This window comes from Balaenoptera musculus, chromosome 2, assembly GCF_009873245.2.
Source record: "Balaenoptera musculus isolate JJ_BM4_2016_0621 chromosome 2, mBalMus1.pri.v3, whole genome shotgun sequence".
Classification (NCBI taxonomy): Eukaryota; Metazoa; Chordata; class Mammalia; order Artiodactyla; family Balaenopteridae; genus Balaenoptera; species Balaenoptera musculus.
The window spans coordinates 16,420,069-16,434,208 of NC_045786.1; the positions used below are offsets into that span (position 1 = coordinate 16,420,069).

At 36.6% G+C, this 14,140-nt stretch overlaps 1 protein-coding gene across 1 annotated transcript in view; it reads left to right on the plus strand.

Annotated features, from left to right (window-relative positions):
* CCDC7 (coiled-coil domain containing 7) overlaps window positions 1-14,140 on the plus strand; it is a 325,108-nt gene that overhangs the window by 138,644 nt on the left and 172,324 nt on the right. Inside the window, exon 22 of the mRNA XM_036844965.1 lies at window positions 11,003-11,113. Coding sequence (XP_036700860.1) covers window positions 11,003-11,113 — 111 coding nt within the window. The remainder of the gene's footprint in view (window positions 1-11,002; window positions 11,114-14,140) is intronic.

Here is a 14,140-nt window from a genome sequence, read left to right on the forward strand (position 1 = left end):
TAGTTCCCTGACCAGGGATTGAACCCAGGCCCCCTGCATTGGGTGCACTGAATCCTAATCACTGGACCACCAGGGACCTCCCTTTGCTATTAATTTGTGGTGTCATTCCATTGTGGTAGGAAAATATACTTGAAGATTTCAGTCTTCTTAGATTTGTTAAGACTTCTTTTTGACCTAACATGTAATCTATCCTAGAGATGGTTCTGTGTGCACTTGAGAATAATGTGTATTCTGCTGCTGGGTGAAATGTATGTACGTTTGTTGGACTATAGTGGTGTTGAAATCCTCAACAACTTTATAGGGTTGTTTTCCAGAGACTTTTTTTGTTCCTTTTTTGGGGTCATATTTCCCTGTTTCTTGTTGTTCCTTGACACCTGTGTTGCTATCTGCATATTTGAAAAAACTATTTCCTCTCCTTCTCTTTACAGACTGGCTTTCTACTGTTTATTTTCTTGACTGATTTTCTTTATTTATTTGTTATTCAGGTATGATTAACATATAAGACTTCTGTTTCCTTTTTTTTCACCCTTTTACACCCCCCCAGCTTTATTGAGATATAATTGACATGTAACATTTTGTAAGTTTAAGGAATAAAACATGATAATCATACACACATATATTGCAAAATAATTACCACAATAAGGTTAGTTAACACATCATCTGAAATATTTTTGTGGTAAGAACATTTAAGATCTACTCTTTTAATAACTTTCAAGTATGTAATACACTGTCATTAACTATAGTCACCAGGCTGTACATTAGCTCCTCAGAACTTATTTATCTTACACCTGGAAATGTGTACCCTTTGGCCAATATCTTCCCATTTCCCCCACTTACAAGCCCATGGTAACCACCATTTTACTCTTGGTTTCTGTGAGTTTGGTTTCTATGATGTTAATATGGGCTTGTCATATAGCCTTTATTATGTTGAGGGAAGTTCCTTCTATGCTCAATTTGTTGAGAACTTTTCTTGTAGTGTTCTTATCTGGCTTTGGTATCAGGGTAATGCTGACCTCATAAAATGAATTAGGGAGTGTTTTCTCATCTTCAATTTTTGGAAAACTTTTTGCACGGTTGGTATTAATTCTTCTCTAAATGTTTCATAGAATTCACCAGTAAACCATCTAACCCTGGGTTTTTCTTTGATGGGAGGTTTTTATTACTGATACAGTCTCCTTAGTATTAATTGGTTTGTTCAGATTTTCTGTTTCTCCATGATTCAGTGTTGATAGACTGTATGTTTCTTGGAATTTATCCGTTTCTTCTTGATTATCCAATGTTGGTGTACAATTTTTATAGTATTCTCTTATCCTTTTTATTTCTGTGGTATCCATTATAATTTTCCTCTTTGATTTTTTATTTTATTTGCTTGAGTCTTTGTTTTATTATTTCTCAGTTTAAAGGTTTCTCAATTTTGTTTAACTTAAAAAAAAACAGCTCTTACTTTATTGATTTTTGTATTATTCTTCTTAGGCTCTATTTCTGCTTTGATATTTATTTCCTTTCTTCTGATAACTTTGAGCTTGGATTTTTTTCTTCTTTTTCTAGTACTTAGTTGTAAAGTTAGGTTGTTTGTTTGAGATCCTTTTTCTAAATATAGATGTTTATTGCTTTAAACTTTCTTCTTAGAACTGCTTTTGATTCATGACCATAAGTTTTGGCATGTTGTTTTTATTTTCATTTTTTTCAAGATAATTTTTTATTTTATCTCCATTTGTTCTTTGACCCACTGGTTATTTGAGAGTGTATTGTTTGATTTGCTCTTACCTGTGAATTTTCCAGTTTTTCTCCTGTTATTGATTTCTTTTCTGCAACCATTGGGTTCAGAAAACATACTTGGTATGATTTCAGTGTTCTTAAATTTGCTAAGATTTGTTTTGTTACCTATCATATGATCTACTCTGGAGAATGTTCTGTGTGTTCTTGAAAAGCATGTGTATTATGCTGCTGCTATTGGTGGAATGTTTTGTATATGTCTGTTAGAGCTCATTGGTCTAACGTATAGTTCAAATTCAATGTTTCCTTATTGATTTTCTGTCTAGATGATCTATCCATTGTTGAAAGTGGTGTATTGAAGTCCCCTACTTCTACAGAAGTATTTTCTCTTTTTTCCCTTCAGATCTGTTAGTATTGCTTAACATGTTTAGGTGCTCTGATGTTGGGAGCATTTATATTTATTGTTTTATTTTCTTGATGAATTGACCCATTTATCATCATATAATTACCTTCTTTGTCTCTTGTTACAGTTTTTGACTTAAAGTCTATTTTGTCTGATATGAGTATATCTATACCTGCTCCCTTTTGGTTTCCATGTTGCATAGAATGTCTTCTTCATCTTTTCACTTTGAGCCTATGTGTCCTTAAAGATGAAGTGAGTCTCATGGAGGCAGCATGTAGTTGAATCTTGTTTTTTTATTTATCCACTCAGCCACTTTGAACATTTTGATTAGTGAATTTATTCCATTTACATTTAAAATATTTATCGAGAGGTAAGGACTTGCTAATGTGTCTTATTGTTTTCTGGTTATTTTGTATCTCCCATGTTCTTTTCTTCCTCTCTTGCTGTCTCCCTTTGTGAATTAATGATTGTCTGTAGTGGTACACTTTGATTCCCTTTTCTTTATTTTTTATGTATCAGCTGTAGGATTTTGCTTGTCATTTTCATGAGGCTTACATAAAACATATTGTAGATATAACAATCTTTTTAAACTGATAATGTCTTAGCTTTGATTACATATAGAAATGCTACCCTTCTACTACCCCCCAATATTTTATGTTTTTGATGTAACAGTTTACCTCTTTTTGTATTGTATATCCATTATCAAATTACTGTAACTATACTTATTTTTAATAATTTTTTCATTTAGCTTTCATACTAGAGCTGAGTGATTAACACACCACCATGTTACAGTATTAGAGTTTTCTGAGTTTGCCTATATATCTATCTTTATTAGTGTGTATTATATTTTCATATGTTCATGTGTTACTAATTAGCATTCTTTCATTTCATGTTGAATAACTTTTTTTTAGCATTTCTAATGTAATGCAAGTCTAGTGATGATTGACTTCCTCAGCTTTTGTTTGTCTGTGACAGTCTGTCCTTCAGTTTTGACAGATACCTTTACCAGTTAAAATATTCTTGGTTGCAAGTTTTTTTTTTTCTTTCAGAACTTTGAATATATTATCCCACTATCTTCTGGCCCACAAGGCTTCTGCTGTGAAATCCACAGATAGCCTTATGAGGACTCCCTTGTATATGAGGAATTTTTTTTTTCTATTGCTGGTTTTAAAATTCTCTCTTTGTCTTTGATTTTAGACAGTTTTATTATAATGTCTTGGAAATGATCATTTGGGGTTGAAATTTTGGGGTGACTTATTAGGTCATTAACCTGGATGTCCAAATCTCTCTCCAGAGGGGAAGTTCTCAAGCATTACTTTTTTTTTTTTTTTTTTTTATTTTTGGGTGTGTTGGGTCTTTGTTTCTGTGTGAGGGCTTTCTCTAGTTGCGGCGAGCAGGGGCCACTCTTCATCACGGTGTGCGGGCCTCTCACTATCGCAGCCTCTCTTGTTGCGGAGCACAGGCTCCAGACGTGCAGGCTCAGTAGTTGTGGCTCACGGGCCTAGTTGCTCCATGGCATGTGGGATCTTCCCAGACCAGGGCTCGAACCCGTGTCCCCTGCATTGGCAGGCAGATTCTCAACCACTGCGCCACCAGGGAAGCCCTCAAGCATTACTTTTAAGTAAGCTTTCTACACTTTCTCCCACTCTTCTCCTGAAATTCCAATAATGCATAGATTCTTTTAATGGTATACCATAGTTCAGGTAGGCTTTCTTCACTTTCTTATTCTTTTGTTGTTGTTGTTTTCCTTTTACTGGATAATTTAAAACAATCCATCTTCTACTTCACAGATTTTTTTCTTTAGCTTGATCCATTCTGATGTTGATGCTCTTTATTACATCTTTCATTTCATTGATTGTATTCTTCAGCTCCAGAATTTCTGTTTGATTCTCTACTGTTTTCTGTCACTCTGTTAAACTTCTTATTTTGTTCATGTGTTCTTTTCCTGGTTTTATTGGATTGTCTGTCTGTGTTTTCTTCTGGCTCACTGAGATACCTTAAAAATTTTTTTGAATTATCCTTCAAGCTAAGTGTAGATATTCATTTCTTTGGGGTTGGTTACTAGAGAATTATTTGTTTCTTTGATGGCGTCATGTTTCCTTGATTTTTCATGTACCTTGGCATCTTGCTTTCCTGGCTTTGCATTTGAATAAGCAGGCACCTCCTTCAGTCTTTACTTATTGGCTTAATGAGAGACATACCTTCATATGTCCAATCTGCTTGGTATCCTGGGGCTTTCTCAGGCTTTTTCTAGGGATGTGCCTGCTCCACACTTCTTGTCACATTTTTAGGGAGGGGGAATTCTTAAGATTATATGCCTTCTCTCAGTCCTACAAAGCCAGGCTATGTGCTGACACCCTCCTGTTTGTTTACTTTCCCTAGAGTGGTGCTGAATAATAAAATTTTATGTGCTTCCTCCCAATCTGGCAGAATTGAGGAAGCTTTCTGAACATGCTCACTATCTACAAAGGCTCAATCTTGCTCCCACTGAGTGTACACAAAGTGATCCAGCCATGTGGTGTGTGTGTGTGTGTGTGAGGTGCACTTAGTGTTGATGGTGCCCACGGCAACATGAGGGTATCCACAGGTGAGGCTTTCCCAGTGGCTTGTGGATGGGCTTCCTGATGATTCCACAAAGTGGTTAGTAGGATTAACATCGCTTTGATGCCTCCAAGAGTCCTGGATGCTGTTCTCCAAGCGCCTCCCTACCTTGTAGTTTTTAAGGACACCTCACCTTTCTGGATAGGGTAAGAAAGAAGTTGGGCTCTTTGGCAGCATCCTGAATAGCTGGGAAAGCCAGTCACTCACTCACATGCTCTCACTTTCTGCCATGGGAGAAATCATAGGCCAAGAAAGTCTCTCTTGGAACTGAGCTTTGCTTCCTTGGAGTGATGCAGTTAAAGAGAAACTAGTCTTCTTATTCTCTTTATTTCATCAAATCTTGGATTTTTGTTGTTGTAGTGGCTCCAACACTGTGCCGGAACTTCTCTGCTGTACTCCCAGACTTCCACAAAGGCACTTTCATCTGTGGGTAATTGTAAAAATTAGTGTCCTTTGGGGAGAAGAGGGTAGAAAAGTCTTACTTTGCCATTTTGATGATATCACTCCTCTGTTTTCTTATTGATATTTTGTTTGGATGTTCTATCCATTATTGAAAATGGGTATTGAAATCCACTGTTATTATGTTGCTGTCTCTTTTTCCAATCAGTTGTCAATGTTTGCTTCATATGTTTGGAGGTTCTGATATTGGGTGCACATATATTTATAAGTGTTATATCTTCTTGATGAATTGGCCCTTTTACTATTATATGATGTCCTTCTTTGTATTTTTTGATAGTTTTTGTTTTAAAGTCTGTTTTGTCTGATACAAGTTTTGTCACTCTTTCTCTCACTTAGCATTTTTATGGAATATCTTTTTCATTACTTCACTTTCAGCCTGTTTATGTCTTTAAACATAAAGTTATTTTCTTATAGATGGCATATAGATGGGTCTTTAAAAAAATTAATTCCATTTTTAAAAATTGGTATCTTTCTGTGTGTGTGTGTGTGTCAAAAATAGGTATCTTTTGACTGGGGAGTGTATTTTTATTTAAAGTCATTATTGATAGGGAAAGATTTACTCTGATCATTTTGTTAATTTTTTTGGTCTCTTTTTAGCTTTCTGTCTCTCTTTTCCTCTCTTGCTCTTTCCTTTTTGTTTTATTGATTTTTTAAAATTTTCATTTTCATTATTTTCTTATTTTTTCCTACGTATCTTTTATAGATATTTTCTTTGTGGTTACTATAGGGCTTACATAAAGCATTCTATAGTTATAACAGTCTATTTTATATTGACAACAATTTGATTTCAATTTCACACAATAGCTCTACTGTTTTACTCCCCTCCTTTTAATGTTCTTGTTGTCACAAATTATATCTGTTTTATATTTTGTATTTACTAACATATTTTTATAGTCTATGTTTTGTATACTTTTGTGTTTCTGTTTAGATTCCATTAATTTCAGTTTGAACGACTCTCTCTGGTATTCCTTATAGGGCAGGTCTAGTGGTGATAAGCTCTCAAGCTTTTGTTTATCTGGGAAAGTCTTTATTTTTGCTTTGTTTTTTAAGAATTGTTTTGCTGGATATAGTATTATTAGTTGGCAGGATTTTTTTTTCTTTCAGCACTTTTAAAATATCATCCCACTCCTTTTTTGTCTTCAGGGTTTCTGCTGAGTAATCTGTTGGTAGTATTGTAGGGGTTCCTTGTATGTGAGAAGTCACTTTTCTCTTACTGATTTCAAAATTCTCTCTTTGTTTTAGACTTCTGATGCTTCGATTATAATGTGCCTTGGTGTGAACTTCTTTAGTTTTCCTTTTTGGAGACATTTAGGTTTCTTCAAACGGGGTATCAATTTTATCTCCCAGATTTGGGGAGTTTTAAGCGATTGTTTTCAAATAAACTTTCTGTCCCTTTCTGTCTTCTTCTGAGACTCTGTAATGTGTATACTGGTTTTGTTTTATCATGTCCCATTTGTCCTTTCAGTTCTTTACTTTTTCATTTTTATCTTTTTGCTTTCTATGATAGGATAATTTCAAATGACCTGTCTTCAAGTTTGCTGATTCTTTCTTCTGTTTTATCAAATCTCATATTGAACCCCTCTACTGAATTTTAAATTTCAGTTATTGTATTCTTTAGCTCCAACATTTGTGTGGTGTTTTTTAAAGTATTTTCTCTCTCTTTGTTGAAATACTCATTTTGTTCTTGCAACATTTTACTGAGGTAGTTGAGAGTTTTTATGATGGGCATTTTGAAATCTTTGTCAGGTAATTCATATACATACATTTCTTTAAGATAAGTTTCTGGAGCCTTTTATTGGGCCATGTTTCCTTCTTCTTGTTCCTTGACACTATGTGTTAATGTCTGCACATGTGAAAAATCTACCACCTCTCTACAGACTGAATTCATACAGAGGAAAACCTTCTCTAATCAGCCTGGATAGAGATTCTGGAGACCTGTCACACCAATTGTGTTGATGTGTCTTCTCTGGACTTGTGTATATAAATTCTTAATTAGAAGGGGTTCCCTTTTTTACAGGAGTTCATGATCTCTTGCTCCCTCTGGTATCTGTCTGCTGTTCTGCAGACCCTGTGGAGCAGCAGCATACCACCCAACTCTTGTTTGTTTGTTGGTTTTGTTTTCAGCAGTCCCCAGGCATGTAGTGTATGTGGAGGCTGGTCAGTGCTCTGAGAGATACAAGACAGATACCAGTTCCTTGGCATAGTTCTTTGAAAAGTCTGAACATTGGACATATATTTGAGTCTTCTCCTTCCTTCCCCAGGGAGAATCTGGGAACTGTTTTCTCAAATACGTTGTTCTGAGCTGGGGAGAGGAGCTTTGACTTTTGAGTGCATACTAGTCTAAACTGTCATCTTTGTTCTTAGTGGTCCCTAAACAACTAGAATATGCTGGGTCCCATTAGTACATCAAGACAGGCAATACAGAAGCTAGGGCCTCAGGCATCTCCCTGAAAAGCTGAAATGTGGGTGAATGTTCCAATTCTTTCCCTCCCCAGGAAGAAGCTGGGATTGGGGTGGGGGTGTTTCCTGCTTGTATACTAGCTCATATTGAGTGTATACTCATTGAGTGTATACTAGCTCATATTATCACCTTTGTTCTCAGCAGCTCCCAACCTTGGGCCCTTTCCTCTCAGTGTTGAGATTCAAGCCAGACAGAAACCAGTCCCACAGTAGCCCCCCAAAAGTCTGAACTTTGGACACATGTTTCAGTCCTTTTCTTCACTTCCCAGGGGCAAGCTGGGAGCTGACATTTTCCTCCTGATTAGTGGTGCTGTGATAGGAGGAAGGATTATTGCTAGAGGGTGTCACAAATTTACTTTCTGGCTTCTGTGTTGCTGGTTCATCTTCACCCATTGTGCAGGAACCTCTCACCTGGTCTCTGCATTTCTCACAAAGAGAATTGGTTCTTGTATTGTTGTTGAATTGGTATCTCCATGGGGAGGAGAGTCTAGGGTTTTCTGTTCTGCCATCTTCCTGATGTCACCCTCTTGACTTCTTAACTTAGACGTGGCCATGTGATTTTCTTAGGTCAGTGAAGCATGAATCGGTCATGTGTGGAAGAATTAGGGGCCAGTGTGTGCTTCCCTTCATTCTCTCTTTTCCTTTGCTGCTGTGGCTAGGAATGTTGCAGATAGTAAGATTTATATCAGCCCTAGTTCTAAAGTGATAATGTTGAGCAGAACCTCTAGGTAAACTTTAATGAACATGGAGTAGGAAATAGATCTTTGTATTTAAGCCACTGGAATTTTACAATTGTTTGTTACTTCAACATAATCTCACCTATCTCAGTTTATACAGTTTGCAATGATACAATCATAAATGATATGGCCGATTTTTTGTTCTGCTCTTCTTTAGTTTGGGCATCAGGGTACTGTTAGCATTGTAAAATGAAATGGAGAAAAATGTGTCTTTTTCTAAATTTTCTATAGTTTATATAGCATAGATATTCTGTAATCCTTGATGGTTTCATAGACATTTCCCCTAAAACTCTTTAGCCTTATGACATTTTAGCAGTAGATTTTCAGTATTTTCCCCTGAGGATATTAGTCTATTCAAGTTCTTTTGCATTTCATTAAATATATTTGGTAATACATATTTTGTTAGAATGTTATTTACTTTGTCTAGACATATCATTTTTGATACAAAGATATATAAAATATTGTCTTATAATTTTAAAATATCTTCTATTTTCTATAGTTATATTCTTTTTGTATTTCTTGTATTCACTAGAAGAAGTAAAAGTAGTAGTTTAGAGCTCAGGCTCTGGAGCTGAACTTCTTGGGTATGAATTCAAGCTCAGCCAGTTATTAATCATATAACTTTGGTTAAACTAATTACCTTCTCTATCCCTCAGTTTTCTCATGTACAGATGAAGGAATAATATTTTGTGCTTCAAAGAAGCATTTTGATAATTAAGACATAAACTTGAGAACTTAAAGTGGTCCCAGACAGACATTTTCACAAGTTTCTGATGGAATCCAACGTAGTTCCTTACCTTTTTAAAAATTTAGCTTTTTACAGAACAATAACAACACTAATAACAATAATACTGTGTTATTGACAGGCTTCTAATGCTTCTTCAAATCCCAGAGCAATCGTTCTCCTGAAATCGGAGTAGACAGAAATCATGAATTCTAATTCTAACTGGTGAAAAGTGGACTGTGCCCTTGACACTCTCTTCTTTTAAACTTCTAATTAAATTACTTTGTATGATTTTATAACTCATACTATTCTTGTTTTTTTAGTTCTAAGATTATCCTAGCATTAGCAAGTAGGAATTTATCTAAGATAATTACTATGGCTTTATGACATGACCCTAGTACTAGTAGTCACTGAGAAATTCCCTACTGTTTAGTATGACAAGATGTCCCATGCTGTCTTGCACATTTCCTGTCTTGCACATTTCCTGTCTCATAGCTGGAATCAACTGTTTTTCCTAGGAACCTTGATTTTTTTAAATGGGAAATGTTATTAGAAACCAAGATCTGAAAACTGATTGTGCCCATTGGTACTGGGGTAGCTTTGAGGTACATTGAGCAGTCAGACTAGAAAATACAAATACACATGTGTGTATATATGTGTATATATATATATATTTATACACACATACATATACATATTCGTACATACGTATACCTACAAACACACACATGTGCGTATGTGCGTGCATATATATACATAGACATATTTAGAAATTATGAGTTTCTTACAGATACTTTCAATTCTAATCTATCCCCTCAAGGCTTGTTCTTCTTGCCTTCTTCCACTTCCTGTGTGCATGTCCCTTCTTTCATAGTGTAAATCCTGACTTCACACAACATCAGCCTATTTACTTGTTTGCTCAATCCTGTAAAACTCTAAAATTGTTTTAGAACTGACTGATTAGCTTATACCATTAGAAAAACAAACCATGTAAAATATTTCATGATTTTATTTCTCTTACCCAAGATTGAGAATGTAGTACTGTATTCATGAGTTAGTTGGATTAGTGCCTTTTTTATTTAAGTTCAGTTGATTTATTTCTTAAGTTGCTTTCATGTTTAGTGCACTCGTCATATCCTTGTTAATATAATTTCTTTGAATATCTAGAATATCAACCTACTTTCAAAAGAGACCGAGAGAGAGGGAGAGGGAGGGACGGAGAGAGAGAGAGAGAGAGAGAGATCATCTTTTCCTGAATCCCTTCCCCTACATTCCCCAGTTTACCCCTTCTGTTGTAAGTAACCATCTATTATATCGTTTTCTGGTTTATTATTTCTGTATTTCATTTTGTAAATGTAAATGTCTCTATTTTTCTTAATTTTCCCCCTTCCCGTTCTTTCTTACCTCAGAGGTAATATGCTAGATATCTGCTTTTTCACTTTTATTTTTCACTTAACATTCTTTCTTGGAAATTCTTTCATGTCAGTTTCTGGAGAACTTTTTCATTCATTTTTACAGCTGTATATTTATAGTTTATAGTATATTTCTTAGGTTATTCAAGCGATAGTCTGTGAATATTTAGGTGGTTTTGAATATTGTGCAATTACAAATGATGCTCTGATAAGTAACCTTGTGCATATGTGTCTTCATTGTTTGGCCTGTGATTGTAACCTAAAGTATAAATAACCCAAGAAAACTAGAGACTAATAGAAATATATTCAAAACACTCATTAAAACTTTTCTCACAATTTTCATGTCATATCTAGCATTATGGTAATTTATTTTTAACTTTATCAAAATGAAAGAAAATTCTGCTGTACACTTGTATAAAGTTGAAGTTTAGGTATTTCACAATAGATATATTTTTTCTATTCAGTGGACTAAATGCATTTCTTGATGTAGGTTATGATGAAGCATCAGATGAAAAGCTTATGCTTAACCATCAGGATTCAGTGTCAAAAACCCAAACACAAGTAAAGAAACAAAGAACTCTCAAAAGGGAAAGACTCTCTGGTAAGTACAATAATCATAAATAACTTCATATTATTTTAAATTAAACTCATCAGAAGATCTTTTTTCTTTGCTTCCTGAAGATATGTCTCAGCATATATTTTGCAGAAATTTTACATGTTGATTTAAAGTATGAATACCCTAAGACAACTAGAGAGCAAAACTGAAATTATTGCTACAATTTGGTTAGAATTTCTGATCATAAGACTATTTCATTCTCAATATCCATTAAGGGCAATAATAGGTCAATAGTTGTCTCACTAAGGCTGTGTACCTTTCAGCCAACCTGGGAAATTTCTGCTCCAAAAGATCAGTGGGTGCCTCTGACCTATGTCAGTGTCTTTTTGCTATAGGCTTCGATGGGTGAAAAGAGGTCAGTAACTTAAAAACCAAATGGGGATCAGATGGGTCCGAGGGAAGGCAGCTTGAATGGCCTATTGGAAGTCCTCCAGAGCATCCTGTTGGTTGGGTCTCCACTCAGAGGTAATAACCTTTATGCTAACCCCACAGATATGTGCCATCAAACCCCTGTGGGCAGAATGCAAATGTGTTAGTAGTCAAAGAGTCCCATCAGTATTCAGACTTTTTTTTTTATAATTTGGGGAAGGGAGGGCCAAAAGATATGCAAACATCTCCTCTGGAGTAAGATTTTTATCTGCTACCCTGGAATTTCACTTGGATCCTAATTCCTTGTCTATATTAATGACCCAGCCATGTTGCCCCATATGGATCAACAGGGTGTGCAGTCCTGTGGGATGGTGCCTTTGCCTGGGCCCACCAGAAGGATGTCATCAATATAGTAGAAAACTATTATTCCCTCTGTGAGTGGGACTTTTTCTAAGTCATGCTCTATCCATTGAAGATAAGCAGATGGGGAATTTAGGGAGCCCTGTGGAAGGACATTAGTGGCATATTTCAATTAATTCTATGTAAGGGTAAACTGATCCTGGACATTTGGATGAAGAAGGATGCTGAAAAGAGAGTTCAAGTTGTTGGTTGCTGTATACCGAGTTCCTTCACCTTGGGCAATAGCTTCTATGACAGTCACAATGCCAGTGCCAGGTTGGTACTAACACTGTGCAGCCTTAATCACTTAGTCTGTAGGCACCTGACGTTTTGTGCACAGGCCTATTAAATGGAGAAATAGTCTATGGAATTCGTTGGCTTCTTTAAGCTCAGCAACAAGGGCAGTTATTTCTTTTTTACACCCAGGGAGTCAGTATTGTTTTTGGTAGATAGGGGCACTAGGTTCTGGTAGTTGGGTAGCTCAGGACCTTCCACCTGCCCCATTAAAATATCCTAACTGTAGCAAATCCCGTCACAACATGAGAGTGAATGTGAGTGGTGGGTCACGTAAATAATACATCTATACCGACAATATATTCAGTAGTAGAGGCCATAACAATGCACTGTACGGTAGTGTGGCCTGGAAAAGGTTTCTGTTTGTGGTGGTGGCCCCAAACCAGAAAGCATTATCTGTTTTCCCCTCATCCTGGTGCCAGGGCTTGTGGGGATTACAGTTGTCAGTGTACCGCCATCCAAAAGGCCCAAGAAATATAATTCTCGCCTGCCTGCAATTTGTACTGGAATAGGCCCTCATATATCTTCACTGGGGATGTAGGTACCTTGGTATAACCCTATCTTGTTTTTTATTTTTGAAAACTGTGATCAGGGTAAGTGTATGTGGAGTTCTTTGATCCATCTCAGAATTCACTGATAAAGGTAGTGAGAATAGCACTTGCATTATTCATAGCGGCCACCACAAAGTGGACCGTAGTGGGGCTACATGTTGGGTCCTCATGGCCCGTCATCTAACAATGAGTACCTTGGTGGAGAGCATTAATTTACTGCTTTGAGACCCCACTGTATGGTAATCAGGCCCATAGATTTTTAGGTAAGGTCATTGCCCATAACATCCAGTAGAGGGAGCATTATTACCATTTTTACATCACTTTTTCTTTCTGGGCAGCAATTTCTGCATGCCTGAAAATTTGCCAATTAGGATCTGACTGTATCACAACTGACTGACACAACTTATGAGGAAATTTGATTGAGCTTGATAACCAATAGGATTCACAAAAGTGAACTTAGAAATCTGAGTCTGGTAAGACCCAAGTCTAAGTTCTCTCCAGGTCACTGGGCAAAGTGATTCCAAAGTCCTATACATTCTTTTATATTAAAGGCATGAGTCTCGGTGTCAGGGCTTAGAACTAACAATAGTCATAGAGTATAACTCAGCTTTCAGGGTCTCTGATGACTTTTAGGTCTGTCTCTGGAGAACCATAACCATTAGCTAGGGAATTGTTTCCCTAGCTCTCTTAAGAGTCCCTCTGTTAGATCTCTAATTTGACTCAGCAGTGGAACTTGACCAGAGTTTGGAGGCTAAAGTGAAGGTCCAATGTTCCCTTCAAACTGAAAGTCTTATTTAACAATTTGTGAGAACTTTCTAAGAGTGCTCTGTGGCCTCCACCAGCACTTTCTGAGACTCACTGGCTAAGTGTCCCATTGGATCCTCACACTCTTGCAGTTGATCCATTTGCTCAGTCTAAGAGTGGCCCAAATCTTCTCTAACCCCTCCTAAAAGTGCTTTGTAGGATCTACAGGGATTTTACTTTTTCAGAAAAGCATTATGTTGATCACTTTGCTCACTGTACCAGTTTCTCAGAGAGCTAGAGAGCTGCCGGTTGTCAAGTTGGCCAATTAAGATAACAAACTAAACAAAATAAAATTCGGCCTTTTTTCACTTACTCTGATAGTGTAAGCAAGAATCTAAACAGAAAAGGGCTGAAGCTCTACCAGTCTTCCATTTTCCCCACAGAACAGCACTGGGCAAGGGTCAGGTGTACCATTATAGACAGGAGAGAGTGGGGGCAACATCTCACTGCCCCAAACAAAAGGCTCCTGCTGTTTTAAGGACGCTGGGCCCAGGGGAAGAATGAGGAGGCAGAGTTTGGAGCAGATAAGTACTTTACACCGAATCAGACTGAGAACAGTGTCTTCCAGGTCTGTCTTTAAGGTGGCGTAGGTAGA